This window comes from Podarcis raffonei, chromosome 13 (genome assembly GCF_027172205.1).
Source record: "Podarcis raffonei isolate rPodRaf1 chromosome 13, rPodRaf1.pri, whole genome shotgun sequence".
Taxonomy (NCBI): domain Eukaryota; kingdom Metazoa; phylum Chordata; class Lepidosauria; order Squamata; family Lacertidae; genus Podarcis; species Podarcis raffonei.
This window is the reverse complement of record NC_070614.1, coordinates 28,272,877-28,289,890: the sequence shown is the minus strand read 5'-3', so window position 1 is coordinate 28,289,890 and position 17,014 is coordinate 28,272,877. Positions and strand designations below refer to the sequence as shown.

The following is a 17,014-nucleotide window of genomic DNA, read 5'->3' as shown; positions in this document are numbered from 1 at the left end:
CCTTCCATGTTTCCGTCTCATTGGTATTGCCTGAAGTTGTGCTTTTACTATCTCCCTCTTAACAAACTCCCAGCCATCATGAACTCCCTTTCCTTTTAGTATTACTGTCCATGGGATCTCACCCAGCACTTCCGTAAGTTTTATGAAGTCGGCTTTCTTAAAGTCAAGAAATTGAGTTCTAGTATGCTTGGCTGCTCCTTTCCGCTGTATAGTAAACTTCAGAAGAGCATGATCACTCGCGCCTAATGATCCTTCCACTTCTACCCCACTAACCAGGTCCTCAACACTGGTTAGGATCAGATCTAAAATGGCTGTTCCTCTTGTTGCTTCTCCCACTTTCTGGACAATGAAGTTGTCTGCAAGGCCAGTGAGGAATTTGTTTGACCTTATGCTCTTGGCTGAGTTTGACATCCAACAAATATCCGGGTAATTGAAGTCCCCCATTACTACTATCTCCCTTCCTTTTGCATGCTTGGCCATCTGTTCCAGGAAGGCATCATCTATGTCCTCTGTTTGGCTTGGGGATCTATAGTAAACTCCCACAATGAGGTCACTGTTATTCTTCTCTCCCTTAATTTTGACCCAAATGCTCTCACTTTGGCTTTGAGGTTCTAAATCTTGGATCTCTTCACAGGTATACACATCCCTGACATATAATGCCACTCCTCCTCCTTTCTTGTCTGGTCTGGTCTGTTTCTCTGAAATAGATTGTATCCCTCCATTATTACATTCCAATTGTGGGACTTATCCCACCAGGTTTCAGTGATGCCTATTATGTCATATTTAGTTTGCTGTACCAAGAGCTCAAGCTCATCTTGTTTATTTCCCATGCTTTGCACACTAGTGTACAGACATTGAAGTCCATTAATCATTCCCCCGTGTCTCTTATTTAAGGATTTTTTCCTCCCACCACTAGGTCTGTGTGCTGTTTACTCCATTTGGTCTATGACATTTGGATGATCATCTTCATCAATTGATAGACTCCTACCTTCATTAATTATGTCTCAATTTGTTTCTGTACCTATAGATTAGCATCTGCAAATTTTATGTAAATATGCCTTTCTGTCCATTTTTAATGATACAGTTTCCACTCTTTGTGGGTGTGTGTGTGGGTGGTTTGCTAGTAACTATCCTAGTAGAAGTGGGTGGAGATTGACATTATGTGACATTTTTGCCACAATCTTTGGTGATCTTCTAAAGTTCATCACAACTGGGGCTGAGACTGTAACTGAGCTACCACTGCATAGAACAAGTTTTTATTTTAGGGGCAGACATTCTGTTAGCAATAATGTTACTTTTGTGGCAAATTTGTTGGCTCTCCAAAGCAGGGGTCGGCAAGGTTTACCTCGCATGGGCCAGTTCACTCCAGCAGAGATACTTTTGTGTGCTGGATTACACGTGCGTGTGAATGCGCACACCCGCGATTTCCGGCGTCTGTGCAGACATGATGATCAGCGCCGTGGAAGCGAGTCCCCGCTCCGTGCTGTGCCAGTTTAGCGCAGTGGGCGGGGACTTGCCGAGCAGGCGACTTGGTTCAGGGGCGGCTTGTGGGCCGGTTAAACAACCCCCGTGGGCCGCTTGTGGTCCATGGGCCTTAGGTTGCCTAACCCTGCCCCAAGGCCTTTGAGATAAAATTATGTCTTATTTGGTGATTCCTTATCCTGCAGTCTCCAGCCTTTTCACTTAGTAGTACAGTGGTACCTTGGGTTAAGTACTTAATTTGTTTCGGAGGTCTGTTCTTAACCTGAAACTGTTCTTAACCTGAAGCACCACTTTAGCTAATAGGGCCTCCTGCTGCCACCATGCCGCCGAAGCACGATTTCTGTTCTCATCCTGAAGTAAAGTTAACCTGAGGTAATATTTCTGGGTTAGCGGAGTCTATAACCTGAAGCATATGTAACCTGAAGCGTATGTAACCCGAGGTACCACTGTAAAGTACATATCCAGTTCCACAGCAGGAATAGGAAATGGAATGTCACAGGGATAGGCTAGAAAAAGGGATTCTTTAAAAAAGAAGCTTTTTATTTTTTCTTTCCTCCAAACTGCTCAGGGCAGTATTTCCATCCTCATTTTATTCTTACAATCGTGTGTTGAAGTCAGTCCAGGAGATTGGCCCAATAAACTTATGGCTGGGCAGAGATTTGAACAGAGGCCTCTCTGGTCCCTACTCTTCCATTACTAGTAAGGAGTTGTAGGATAGAGCAGAACTAGAACTAATACCGGACTAAATTAGTGCTGATTAATCCCAAGAGACATGTATTGACCCATCTTTAATGGGAAACAAAGAACAGCTTTTAGAATGTTCATTCCCATGCCAGGCCACTTCATCAGTTATCTATGCCCCATTGTAGTCTTCACAGATCACTTCAACTGTAGAAAGTTAAATGTGTAAAGACAATATAATGTGGTTACTTTTAGTAATAAAGGGATACTCTCAATAATTCTGTCTAACAAACAAAGCAAGAACAATCTGTTTCTTAGATTGTTCTTTTGTTTCTTTAGGCAAAATTATCCCTTATCCCTTTTCCAAACTTTCTTCCTCCTGCCGGAACTAATGTGCAAATGAAGGGGAAAAGCAATAGGCTTTTGGAGCAGAACATTGCAATATCATCTGGAATGGCTAAAGTCATACGCTGCCATAAGCATTATGGGAAGCATGGCTGTGACTCTGCTCCAACTAAAGTCTAGATTGGCATTCTAGTATTTATTTAGTGGGTTTCTATCCTGCTTTTTTTAACTGAGTTCTCAGTGGCTTACAATGTAACAAAATGCAGGTAATACATTAAAAGCTCCACACCTTTGGGGGTGGGGAGAACAAGTCTGGCTGATATCTTCACCCCCTTTCTATCCATATGTTGATTTTTAAGTTGTTTGTAATAAAATGGACAATGCTCCTAATCAAAGAAGACCCAGGGAACCAGAAGCAATGCACTTTAAATCAGTGTGTCAAGTTGGTAGCTTAAATGAACAATTATTGCCTTATTCTGCCATTTAAAAAATGCAATTCTGGAAAATAGATGTAGGTTAGGGGTAAGGCAGTTCACATGATGTTTGCAGAAGCCTCACAAGCTATATATCAAACTAAGAATTAGATTTTTTTAATGTTCAAGAAACAAAACTCAGAATCTCATTCATGCTAGAATGCCAATTCACACAAAGTGTAATGAGCATCTCTAATTCTTCCAACTGCCTGTAATAAAATTACAGCATGCAAGTGCATGTGTAGTTTGGTTTTTTTAAAATGAATTGGGAGCACTAAATTAGTTCAGTGCTGATTTTTCTTCAGTGCTATTGAGTACCAGCATTTTGCATCCACTTTTGGCCTGTCATATGCACAGAGTTGTCCCATGAAAATTATAGCCTACCATATTATGTTTATTATAATGCCACATGAGCTAGGAATAACGGTTAACTATGAGAAGGTGCTCAGATCCGGCTAAAGTTGGTTATGATTGACTAAGGCTGCAGATTGTTCTCAAAGGCTTCGTACACTGTATTCACCTTACAGAGCTACAATTCCCAATGTGTTTAACCTATAGTTCCCAAGATCCTTCAGAGGAAGTCATGTGCTTTAAATATACAGTACATGGTGAACATGTGAAATAGGCCCAGTCTGAAAACAACTGTTTTCTGGAGGCATTGCACTTGAAAGTTGAGATGGACAAATCTGACAGTTTCTGATCTGTCAGGTTTTGTGGGGTTTTTTGCATGTTTTTACCCATAATTTCATGCTACTTCTGCATTAATCCTCTCAAAATGCATATTTATGTTTATGTGTGTTCTCAAAGTATATATTTAAATATATATTCTGAGATAATTTTTAAATTGCTGAGGTGCATTGCAATGTTTGGAGAAGTGTAAAATCCAATAGATTGCTGAATTCTGATCCGCACAGTAGTCTGAGATACTATATTTCATATAATAATTTATGAAAACTGAATTCTTCTAGCATTCATATCTCAGAGGGGAGCATGTCCTCACTTCATTGTAACAAAAATGTTTTGTGAGCATCTAATTCTTGCTGACTGGTCGTCATGACTGGTTGCTTGCATTATGTAGGCTTCCCCCCCTCGCTAAGTGTTTTTGTGTTTTGTTCTATAAATTTCCAGTAATACAACTGTCTTGAGTGATTAATTATAATAAAGGGTGATCTGGAAGATTGACAGATGATCAGCTAGACAATTAAATTATTCATTTGTATGTGCAGAGCACACAGTGGTGGGAGGCAGTAGTTGATGTATAGGAGCATATTTCAGAGCTGTATGCATTCCCACACAAAATATAACTGCTATCTTGTAATTCAGATTTGGCCTTAAAGTACAACTATCAGTGTGCTTCCCTTGTTCATGTATAAAATAACCACACACTCCAGTCTGCTCTATTTGAAGCCTAATTTCAGTGAGGGGAGAGGATCCAGTGGTACCAGGAAAGGCCCATACAGGCATAACTGCACTCACAGGTCCTAGAATGGAAATTGCACTCTGTGAGTATAACTTTCACTATCTGAGGGCCAAACTATTTGTTGTTATTGTTTATTCGTTTAGTTGTGTCCGACTCTTCGTGACCGCATGGACCAGAGCACGGCAGGCACTCCTGTCTTCTGCTGCCTCCCGCAGCTTGGTCAAACTCATGCTCGTAGCTTCGAGAACACTGTCCAACTATCTCGTCCTCTGCCGTCCCCTTCTCCTTGTGCCCTCAATCTTTCCCAACATCAGGGTCTTTTCCAGGGAGTCTTCTCTTCTCATGAGATAGCCAAAGTATTGGAGCCTCAGCTTCAGGATCTGTCCTTCTAGTAAGCACTCAGGGATGATTTCCTTAAGAATGGAGAGGTTTGATCTTCTTGCAGTCCATGGGACTCTCAAGAGTCTCCTCCAGCACCAGAATTCAAAAGCATCAATTCTTCGGCGATCAGCCTTCTTTATGGTCCAGCTCTCACTTCCATACATCACTACTGGGAAAACCATAGCTTTAACTATACGGACCTTTGTTGGCAAGGTGAGGTCTCTGCTTTTTAAGATGCTGTCTAGGTTTGTCATCGCTTTTCTCCAAAGAAGCAGGCGTCTTTTAATTTCGCGACTGCTGTCACCATCTGCAGTGATCATGGAGCCCAAGAAAGTAAAATCTCTCACTGCCTCCATTTCTTTCCCTTCTGTTTGCCAGGAGGAGATGGGACCAGTGGCCATGATCTTAGTTTTTTTGATGCTAAACTATATGTGATGCTAAATGTGTAGAAATGTATTAAGTACTAGGTGCTGTGCCTTTGTTTGCCAACTCTACCTTACCCCCAATCCTCCTCAAAGCCATTTACCCTTCTCCATACTTCTCGCCAAACCTACCACCTTCCTTTGCCCCTTGCAAATATAATCCAGCAAGTCCAAGCTTACTGTGACAGCCACCTGATTTTCTCCACACTCATACCCTTGCATTTCTAACCTCTGCTGTGGTGATTTCCCTAACACCAGCATCCAGGAATATAGCTAGGACTGGCTAGAGGCAGCAGGCAGCAGGAGAACATGACAGTGGAATGTCTTTGGGAGCAGGTGTGTCTATGTGTGTGGAAAGTAGATTGTTGCTGGGGCCCCAGTGCCTGCTATTTGCACTAGAAAAACCTATAGGGTGAATAGGGTCTCTCTCACACCATGAAATAGCAGGTGGGGGACTGAAATTGGCCCCTTGCATCTGCAATCTTGCTTTAAAAATCCACTCAGGTAATTGCTAATTTCATTCTTTTGTCTCAACTACTTTGGCTCTTGTACTGAGTGATAGTGCTTTATCACTGAAAACTAGGATAACAGTTATCCCTGAAATTAGTGTACTGAAGCTGTGGTTAGGTAGGTGAGGGTTGGCCAACTGAACTTGAACCCAAGTTTTGGAGGGGTAGGTTTATCTATGACTGATGGGATTGTAACTTTCCCACTGGAAGAGGGTTGTAGTCTGGGAGCTACTTTTGATCCAGGTTGCTGCAGTGGCCAAGGAAGAAAGAGGGAGCCTGGCCCCCCGGGTGAAGGAGGAGGCAGCGGCAACATCAAGCAGCCCTTCTCCACAAGGTGTGGATGGGGTGACTTGCACCCCACACCATGTGGGAACAGTGCTGAGGCTGCCTGGTGCTGGGCGTGGAGGGAGAGTACTGTTGTGCTCATTTCCTGCTTGTGGGCTTCCCATAGGTCAGGCACGTCCAACAGGAAGATCGTGATCTACCAGTAGATCACTCTGGACGTCTGTGGTAGATCACTGGCACCCCCCAAAGAAGCTCAACAACTTTGGCTCCCTTAAAAAAAGCTCAACATTTTAGCCCTGCACCCCTCCCTAAAATGGTGCTCTCCTCTTCCCTAAAAAGCCCAACAACTTTGACCTGAACCCCCCAAAAGCGGGTAGATCGCAGCCTCTTGGAAGTTGGCCACCCCTGCCATAGGCCATCTGGTTGGCCAGTGTGAAAAAGGATGTAGAACTACATGGCCCTTCGGTCTGATCTAGCAGGGTTCTTCATATATTCAAACTGCTGTTCTGTAATTTCATAAATCTCTGGTCTGTATTAGGCAGCATTTTTTTTACTTCTCTTGAAGAATCAGATACTCAGTTTGGGTGTGTTCCTGGCTCCTTACTCAAATTTTCAAATGGTAGTAGTGGCCTGGAGCACTTTCCAGCAGCTTTGGCTTGTGTACATTGATAAAATGGATCTGCCCACAGTCATTCATCTGCTTGTTACATTCAGATTTGATTATCGTAATGTGGTTATGTTTCCTGCCACTAAGTGAACATCTTTACTCTGCATGGCTTCCTCTACTGAAACAGCACTTTATCCTCTGTAACTCTGTATTTTCAATTTTACTTAATAATGACAATTTGTTTTACATATATAACATCCTTAGTCACTTTGATTGACTCTCCCCCCCCCCAGTTTCCAAATTTCCCCTTTTTATTTTCATTGCATCTAATTATTTATCCACGTAATTTTTACTTTAAATTTCTCATCATGCTTCTCACTTTAGTTCATAAATGCTACAACAATCCTGCTAATGTCTCAACGTTCTTGCAATGTTCTTTGAAATAAACTATAAAGTTTTTCCAATCTTGACTAAATTTTCCTTCATCTTGGTGCCTGATCTTCATGGTTAATTTTGCCCTTTCGGCATAGTACATCATCTTTATCCTCCATTCTTCTTTCGTTGGTAGACACTCATCGTTCCACTTCTGGGCAAGCAGCATTCTGGCAGCTGTGGCCGCATACATGAACAGTCGCTTTTGCTTCTTTGGTACTTCCTCTCCTAAAATTCCTCTGGTTTTCTAACAAAAAATGTCTGGTTTTCTAACGAAAGTTTACAATTTTTTTTTATTTCATTGTATATCATTTCCCAGAAGCTTTTTACCTTTTTATATGTCCACCATGTACCTTCTTATTCTTTAAATTTCCAACAGATATTAAATGAATTTTTGTACATCTTAGTAAGCTTTACCAGAGTTAAATACAATCTATACATCATTTTCATATAGTTTTCTTTTAGTGAACTACATGCCGTAAATTTCTTTCCACAGCTTTCCCCATGATTCAAGTGGTATGTTATATCCTATATCATGTGCCCAGTGTATTATTACTGCCTTTACCTCTTTGTCTTTCATCTCCCATTCCAACAGGAGCTTGTACATTTTTGATAACAATTTCTAATTATTATCCAGTAATTCCTTTTTGAACTTTGAGAATTCCTTCCCAAAGCCCGTCTCTTTATCACTTCTAAATATGTCAATTGGTTAGAAATATTGTAACCAATGTGTTAACATAGATTTCTCCTGTGCACTTTCTTACTTACCCAGCTAACTAACATACAGTGAGAAAGCATGGTGTTGCAGTCAAGGCATTAGACCAAGGTTAAATGGAACAATTAATTTAAAGAGAATTTATTTTATTCTCAGATTTTAAAATGAAAACTTAAAACCTTTTTCAAATTTCAGCCTTCAAATTTAACCACTTCCCCTCTTGCATAGCTGTGAAATGCATGGTTGTTTTTAATTTGTTTGCTTCTCCTATCATTAGTGTCCAATGACATTCCATTTAAGAACGGCAAGAAGAGTGCCAACATGATCATATGATATATATCATTACAGTGGTTTATTTTAAGCAGGCAATTCCTACCCCTCACCCCCATCTAATTTGAATGTCTTGTGAAATTAAGTGCACATTTAGTTTTATTCTTCTTTATCAAACTGATACAAACTTTTGTAATATTTGTTGGAGGGAGTCCAGAAAGTATACCCTCTGACTTCCAAACATTTTTGTATCTGATTTAGGACATATTTTTAATTGCATAATAAACAACACTGCAGGAGACAGCATACAAAGTAGCAAAAAACTAGGGCTTGAGGATGCTGTTAATTAGAAGGTGTAATTCTGTATCTGTTGCTGGACTTTCACTTATGTTTGCAAACAGTGGATTGATACTCTGCTTACACATCTGAAAAACTAATGCATAGAAAACATGTTGGGGGTAAGCTAGAACTTGTGTGAAACACAATGCCATGTCATGTAAAATTGGTGGTATTTTTATTTATTGTGAAGACATGCACGCTTCATTCCCAAAGCTACCAGGGAAGCTTAGAGTTAGAATTTTCTGTTTCTGCAAAATAATATGTTGTTGCTGATCACTTAAGTCATAATTATTAGCTACTTTAAAAATATGATGTTTTTCTTCTTCCCACTACCTGAGCTTTCAAATTGCAAAATTGCTTGCTATCATAGTCATAAGCTAAATAATGTCTCACTTTGGATTTACTTGAAATAGGGAATCCCCTATCACCTCTAGCATAGCTTATAGAATCTATGCTGTAGATGGATAACTGGTAGATCTTGGGCCTCGTTGCGTCATCTTGGGATTGGGAGAATGTGGTACTGCTTCTTACCTCCCATGTGTTATGAATAAGACTGACCCAAAGGCTTCTGTAGCATCACAGCTGTTGATGGAATTATCTCTCATTTCTGAATGAGCCAGCTGCGTTCTTCACCATGGGAGGATGAATACTATGTAGAAAAAACTACTGGGGGTAGTGGTGGGGAAATGCTAAGACCTTATGGCTGGAGGAGCTTCTGCTCTAGAACACTAAAGAAAGCCTGATCCCACCATCTACTAAAAAGAACCTGGCCTTTGATACTCTTTGGGGTGGGTGTGTGGGTGGGTGTACAGCCTATTATGTCAGGTGGGAGGCAGGTGAGTATGGTTTGGGGGAAACTACTTCATGGGCTAAATGGGGAGAGCTGGTGGGCCAAATTTGGTCCACAGACCAGAAGTTTCCTTAAGGGTGCCAGTAGCAACGAAGGGTGATAATGATATTTGCAGAGATCTGGTTGTTTGGTATGGATTTAGGTAGTCACAGTTTTGGAGTAAGATGGATGATGAGCATGTATTGCAAAGGAGGCAGGAGCTACAGAAGAAGGCTTGCTTTTTAAACTTTACTGACATTCTGCAATAATCTACTCTTTCTTTTCAAATCACACCAAAACTTTATTGCTATGGTCAATAACCAGCACTACTATTCATTTTCTAGATAACCTTTGTGACAAGATGGCTGACCAGCACCAGGATTTCAATATGACAGATGACCATTTGGTGAGCCAAGCTAGATGGAACCAGACAGGTGAGCCCGATCGGGTGGGAGACAGGAAGGAGCTTCTTCCACAGGATGGAATCCAGGATGTTGGTTCACAGTTTGGAGAAAGGCTGTATGTGGGGATGGAGCCTGGAAGTATAAATGGGTTAAGGAAAGGTTAGTCATGAATCCTAGTCAAAACTACTATTGTGCATGTTATTGCCACTTGCTGCCACCTTTACTGCTTAAATGTCAGTTTCCTAACAAGGAACTTAAATAATTGCTGTTTAAGATGGTTTTATTTATTTATTTATTTATTTATTTATTTATTAATTAAATATCCATACCACCCTTCATCCAAGGATTACAGGTTTATAATACGAAAGCAAAAGAATACATAAAATAGTAACAACAAAAAACAAAAACAAAATAACCACCCCACAGTGTTTAAAACACCATATAATGTTTAATTAGTAAAAGGCCTGAGAGAAGAGGAATGTTTTTGTCCGGCACCTAAAGGTATGTAACGAAGACGCCAGGTGAGCCTTCCTGGGGAGACCATTCCACAAATGGGGAGTCACCGCAGAAAAGGCCCACTCTCATGTTGCCACCCTCAAGACCTCTTGTGGAGAAGGTACATGAAGAAGGGCCTCAGATGATGATTGCAGGGTCTGGGTTGGTTCATATGAGGAGAGGCAGTCCTTGAAGTATTGTGGTCCAGAACCAAAGTGGTGCCACCCACCCCTAACTCAGACAGCTGCTCCAGAAGGATACCATGGTATTGAAATCCACTGAGAGGTTGAGAAAAATTAACAAGGACACATTTCCCCCATCTCTCTCCAACATAGATAATCGCACAGGGTGATCAAAGCATTTTCTGTGCCACAACCGGGCCTAAACCTGGTTAGTGAACTGAGTTAAACTAGAGTTGTCTGTTTTGGGTGTAACAGGGAACTGTAGAGTAAGCTGAACTTAAACAAACCCAATGCAGATTATTTGTTGGTTGAAAAGGGAGACAATAACGTATTTGTTATTATTTGATTGCAGTGTTCCCATTTTCAAAGCTTCTACAAAGTGGTTGTGTTGTCTTTACAGTAAGAGGCAAATCTTAAATTAAGAAATAGATTCACAGAGTATTTATGAAATGTTACAGTAAAGGAAAGATATTTACAAATTAACAGCTTTTTCTCCAAGCATCCTTGTCCCTTGAATATTATGTTAAACTCTGGTCTGGGCTATGTGTGACATGTCTCTGTGTAACGTAATGTATATCTCTGTGCATGTATGTATTTGTGTGTATTTCAGAATTTGGAAAACTGTTTCTCATAGATTTCACTTACTATGTGAAGAGATATATCCTACAGTTACAAAACACCATTGTCATTTTTCTGAAACCTTGAAGAATAGTTCTAGCATCCCCTCCCTAGATATCAGGGGTTACCTCTTCTTAGTGTGCATTCATGTGTTGCACTGTTTTCTTCAGTGTTATCTGTAATACTGGTTGTTGAAAGCTTCAAGGAGTATCAGTGTCAGTACTCATCACTGAACAAAGTTGATCAAGCCACCGTCCCATAGCACATCAAAAGTGGTATTGTGCATGCTTGGAAGTAAGCTTAACTCAGATTAGTGGGAGCATCCAAGTACATTTCATACTGGATGGATAACAGAGTACAATCTTAAACCAACCAGTTTGTGTACCCAGAAGCAAGGAGCAAATTGGCATCAAGTGCCAGAGATATCTATAAACATAGTAGTATAAGAATTGAGGTTCAGTATTCTGTCAGTTGCCAGCCACATGCTCCAAGGAATTCCAAAAGCAAAACTTTAAGGTAGTATTTATTTAATAGGTATAATGTAATCTGCTTGTGGAAATCATTTCCCCATAACCACCTTTTTTCAGTACCATTTCACTGTAGCATTGTCTATGGTACATGTGCAACTGCCGTACACTGACAGTCCACTGGTCTAACTAGCCCAGCATTGTCTACTGCAGCTCTCTGTTGTCCCAGTGGACCATTTGCATACACAGCATATGCTGCACCACACTAAACTATGAGTCCTCCCATTAACCCAGGACCCACGCATACAAGTGAGATCTGCTGGGATGAAGCTGTCTGGAATGGCTAATTCCTTTTAATTGCTGTGGAAGTTCCAGAGCAGGGTTGGGTTTCCCCATTTGGGCTGCCAGGCTGTTTTCCCCAAACTATGTCCACCTGCCCCACACCTGATGTAATATGTGATGTCAAGTGTGCAGGAGGCAAAGATGTGGCCACAGAAATCAGGATTGAACTACGTGTGCATCTTGCTTGATTTGTGTGCGCCAGCTTGGGATCCACCTCAGTGGTTTATTTTTCAGCTTTGCTTTTAGATGTTGCCAGGCTTCAATCATTTCCCCAGGAGATGATTAGTTATTATCAATAGTATTTCTTAGAGTGGTGAATGGCACTATTTAGTGGGAAAAAACTCCAATGAAAATCCTCATTATTACATATTTTTACATGGCTGTTTTTTTGTTTATATTTTAAAATTTTATATATGGATGTTTTATGATGGCCTATATTTGTAATGCCTAATAAAGGTTTGGTGAAGTAAGTAGATTAGTTATTAATTCCCTATCCTTGTGATCATTTGGAGATAATTTCTTGGAGTATCATCTGTGCAACAAGTTGAAACATCAAGAGTGTTCATGGAGGCATTCTGAGTTGCAGATACCAGATTATAGAATTACTTATTCCTATTTGAGCTTGATCCCTTCTGCCTCCTATAGTGCTTATCTCCTCCTCAAGCAAGCCATGTTAATGCAAAGAGAGTCTGAAAAGTCCACCCCCCCTTTCTCACTAATTCTCGCACCCACACATACTCTCCCTCTCTCACACACAATCCCTCCCAGTGTTAACTCTGGTGAAGAACATGGGATAATTGCAGACTCTTAATCTTGGACAAAAACCTGTAACTTATCAAACTGCATCTCCCCCCCTCTCAGCTGAGTTTGTGACAGTAACAATTAACTATGGATTGCTAGACCTCTGAGGGCAGCCCCCATTTGCCTCAGATGGCCTCAACTCTTTGTAATAAGACAGTGCTCTAGTGTCTGGAGCTTAGCTCACACAGTCAGTCCAGAGACCTATGGTTCTCATAACAGTGCAAAACTTAAGAAGCAATGTTCTTTGTATAATGGAAAGTCCTTGAAACATTGTGGTGATAGCTAAGGAGTGAGTTTGCCACTCGGGATGAGGCAGACCTAATGACACGATCCAGGATATGAGGAGGAACAAGGCATAAGGAGTATAGCAGTGGATTTCCTGGTAAAAACACAAAGAGAAATGGTTGGACACAGTATTAAACATATTTTGGCTCAGCCTTGATTTTTATACTCATGGCAGGATCTTTCCAGACTGATTTGTTATGGGACATGGCAGCAAAAGTCTGGTGACTATTCTGTCCTTTACCCCTTATGAAATCAGTAATAATACCACAGGAAAGTTTTTATCTGTGAGAGTTGGTTACAGCACCTGCTAGAAAATGTTTACCGTGGGGTACTGTGGGATTATTTGCTGCTGAAGACTTTATCTCTGACTAGTGTGAGGAGCAGCAGAAGAGAGTTGTAGAAATTAGTTTATAGCTAGCTCAAGCCAGTTTTAGAGTTGCTTAAATGAGCCTCTTCAAAAACAGTGTGCACTGTTGTATACTCAGTGCCAAGCTTTTTCGTAAAAAAAAAAAAAGCACCCAGCAGAGAAATACAGCTGAGATCCCAATTGTGGGGGATGTTCCTGTTGATGCCTAGGAAGAATAACAACCTGCCTTGTCTCTACTTACAACAGAAATAATAAGATGCAATAAAAACAGCAAAGATACCTAGCCAGCAAATAAAACTTTTAACAGCAGTAGCAGTAAAATATATAACATGAGCAGAAGGATTACATACCAATTATGGCAAGACCAAGCTATACAGTACCCCCTCAAAAGCCATAAAGCCTTCCTAAGCATGAATTCTTAATTCCGTGGTGGAAGGCCAGCAAGCAGGAAACAAAAATCACTTTCTTGAGCCGGGGTGTTCCAAAGTCTGGGCCCGACACAAGAAAAAGCCCACTGACTCCTTCAAACCAAATGTCTGTTTGAAAGCAATGAAAGGTCTCTGTAGAGGACCTTTGTGTGTAGTCAGGCTCATACAGAAGGAAGTTACCCTTCACATATCCACTGTGCCCTTATGTAGTTACCTTTTTAATCTCCGAAAGAGCAGTAGATAGATATGACAGATATGTCATAATTAGTACATTTATCTGTCCTCTTCAATAGAACTCAAGATGGTGTTGCCAGGGAGGCTCCTACACAGGCACTGACTAGACATAGAGTCGATCAGTTGCTGCATGAGGTGCCTTCAGGCCCTGATGTCTCCATAGCATCAGGACTATTAACCTCACAGTTAATCAGAGCTCAGGCTGCATTTTGGCTTAACTTCAGAACTACCTTGTTGTTTTCAATCCACTTCACTTTGAAATATCAAATCCTTGACCTTTTCACTTGGAGAAATATGCAGTATGTGGGAGCTTTCCTTCTGTTCCAAACAGAAACTTCTTAATGATCTCCCTTAATGGAACTATTTAGTTGTTAGTGCAAATAGGAGGAGAAAGTGAGGGTATTCTTGCAGTCCTTTCTCCTTCCACCATTTGCACATATAAATAAAGTACCCATTGACTTCCTCTTCAGCTGACTTTGCCTCCATGTATAGGCTCTTGGCATTACCTCCCAAACCACATGCACCACTACAAATATTTCCATGCTGTTGTGATTTGTATGCACGTCACCAATTTATTGTGATTGTCCAGAGCCACTTGGAAAGCACTTAGCTGCAGGTAAGCAACTTCCATTTTTCTCTCTGTGCAGTTTTGGTTCTCTTGGACTTAGAATTATGGGGTGGGGGCTAGAGTAACTTTTCGTTGTAACCGCAGCCTGCCTTTGTCTACTTCCTGGCTCATGATTCTTGTCCATTTACAACATTCAGTCATTAGGGCTGCCTCCTGATACAGGGGAGAAAATCAAGTCATCTTTATATCGTACAGGTATAAAGGAATTGATAAAAGTTCTGAAAAGTCTGTTATGTCAGCAGAGAGACTAAAAAAATGAGGTCCACAGTAACACTTTCTCAAATTATTCTCAGTAGACACTCTGCATGTTGCCCAAGCCCACATATCTAAGAACACCCCACATTCTTCCCCTCTTCAGCCAGTAACATCTTTTGGGAGACTAAAGAGGCTCAGATCCTGAAGAAAATAGAGAATTATGTCCCCAAACACTGCCACAATTCAAGCTCATTTTTGTCACTAAGTCCTTTATGCATAAATTGTAAGAGGTTGTGGATTCCTGCTCTTCTGGACGCCCTATTACAAAAAGTAGGTATCTACCTCTTGATTCTAAAAGTGGGAATTGGCAAATTCCTGGCAACAGTGACCAACTGTGGTGATGAATGACTTATTTACCTTTACAGAATAAATTGCTCTGAACATTTTTTGTTTGCTTTCTTATATAAAGAACCCCTTATTACTGTCATGCTCTAGTATTTGGAAGTGCACTTTCATGCAAAGCAAGGCATGGCCCACAAAATTCTTAAAATGGTAGTAGTAATGATCTGAACCTAGTAGTAAAAGGGGGAAAAAATCTGTCATCTTTGGACTTCTTGATTTTTTGCTTTCGTTTTTGTTGTCAGTTGATGCACCTCACTGATCAGTTGCTTTTAACAGTTTCACCTTAGTTGCTTTGATGCTGCCACTGAAACTTGAATTTGGCGTTTTCTAGTCCTGCCTTTTCTTGCTAATGCCTGATATTTCTGCTAGCTGACGGTCACATATGCATGCACACTCTTTGCATTATGAAGATGAATTCAAACACATTTTGCACCAAGGACAGGCCATACTCCAAAACTGATCTCCTTTTGCTGAGTGCTGAATGTGTGTATTTCCAGGCTCTCCCCTCCAGATACCAGTTGATGATGGATCTGATGAACCAGAGTCTGAGGCTTCTGATGCTAAGAGTACCCCAACTGTGGAAGGTGGGAACTCTTTGTCTCGTTACTTTGAAATTCACAGCAGTCAGCACTTTATTTTTTAGAAGTGCACAAATATGTTTCCCTCCCAAATAAGCAGAGACTTTCTTTCATTGTTGCTTCCAATTTTAAATTATCTGTATTTAGTTTTGACAGTTGCTGACACAAGAATCACTATACACATCTACACTCAGCCAAATAATATATTCAAGGACCTTGATAGGGTGTTAGATTTTGACATTCTTTTAACAATTATTATCCAGTAAGAAATTAAACAGAAAAACTTTGTCAGCAGGAAGGCCCTTTCCAGCCCACTGAAGAAAATTCACACTGTAGCCACTTTCTCTTAAGGCTCTATCTATACTACTGGTTTACTTGATTTCACGAACTCTGGTCTTCCTACAGCATCTACACTGTAAATTTCTAAGCATAATAGGGATTTGTATTGTATGCAAGCTTAACTAGACTGATGTCTTACATACTGCAAACAAACTGATGATGTGCTAGTCATTTATGAGCGGAAAGAAATATTGTTCATTAATACATTATAATCTAGAAATCATTCTTGCGCACCACAGGTGAGTGGATGGGTAGTTTAAAACCTACTTGCATGGTTAAGAGTAGAATATACTGTTTGAAGTGGGATAAATTTCCACACTATAATTTAAAAGTTAGTCATGTGGCAGAATTCCAATTTCTCTCTCTCTGATTGTGCCACATTTGCCTGTTAAGCCCTTTAGCTTATCGAAATACATGCAAAATTGCACCCTTGAGTGAAGTTATTGTTCTCTCTTCTGTTCCTCGTCTAAACTGAGCACATTTGTAGCATAAGATTGACCTGAATCCAGTGCAATGGGAAAGTCTTAGGTGAGGATGGCCGAGTTACTCAACCTGATTTGGGAGTAGGCAAAATGTAGGTGACAAAAGTTGATAGGGGGGAAAGCCACGAAAATAATGCGAGTCAACTCTTGGCCAGAATGACTCAAGGTAACCTGTAGTGTATGCATGTCCTTATTGGTATATTTAAAGCTACATCTCAAAAATATTGAAATGAAACTTGGTGGCGTTTTTTGTGGGAGAGAGGGAGAATTAAATTATTTTTCTCTTTTGGGCTGGAAATGCTCTTGAGGATTCAGATATCAAAAGTGTTCTACACTTATAACTACTTGTTCCATTAGATATTATTTTTTGGTAACACTAATCTGTGAAACCTGGCAACTAGAATCTTATAGATTGGGCATCTTGAAGAATCATTAAATCCATAAGGTAAGCAATTTTCTAAATGTTCTTTTGGTGACAACCAAATGCACACAATTTTGGCAACAAATATCAAAAGATTGAACAATACACAAAACTGAAGCAAATTTATTTGTAACCATATCCTTAGAACATCATCAA

General features: G+C 40.4%; 1 protein-coding gene across 21 annotated transcripts in view; it reads left to right on the top strand.

Annotated features, from left to right (window-relative positions):
* Positions 1-17,014, top strand: part of MAPT (microtubule associated protein tau) — an 86,042-nt gene that overhangs the window by 28,053 nt on the left and 40,975 nt on the right. For 9 of the 21 annotated variants that reach the window (XM_053361611.1, XM_053361610.1, XM_053361617.1 and 6 more), the window contains exons 2-3: positions 9,535-9,753; positions 15,536-15,622. In XM_053361611.1, the coding sequence (XP_053217586.1) occupies positions 9,535-9,753; positions 15,536-15,622 (306 nt within the window). Of the gene's footprint in view, positions 1-9,534; positions 9,754-15,535; positions 15,623-17,014 lie in introns of those variants that run through there. The other 12 variants (XM_053361620.1, XM_053361621.1, XM_053361619.1 and 9 more) reach the window with 3 other exon arrangements.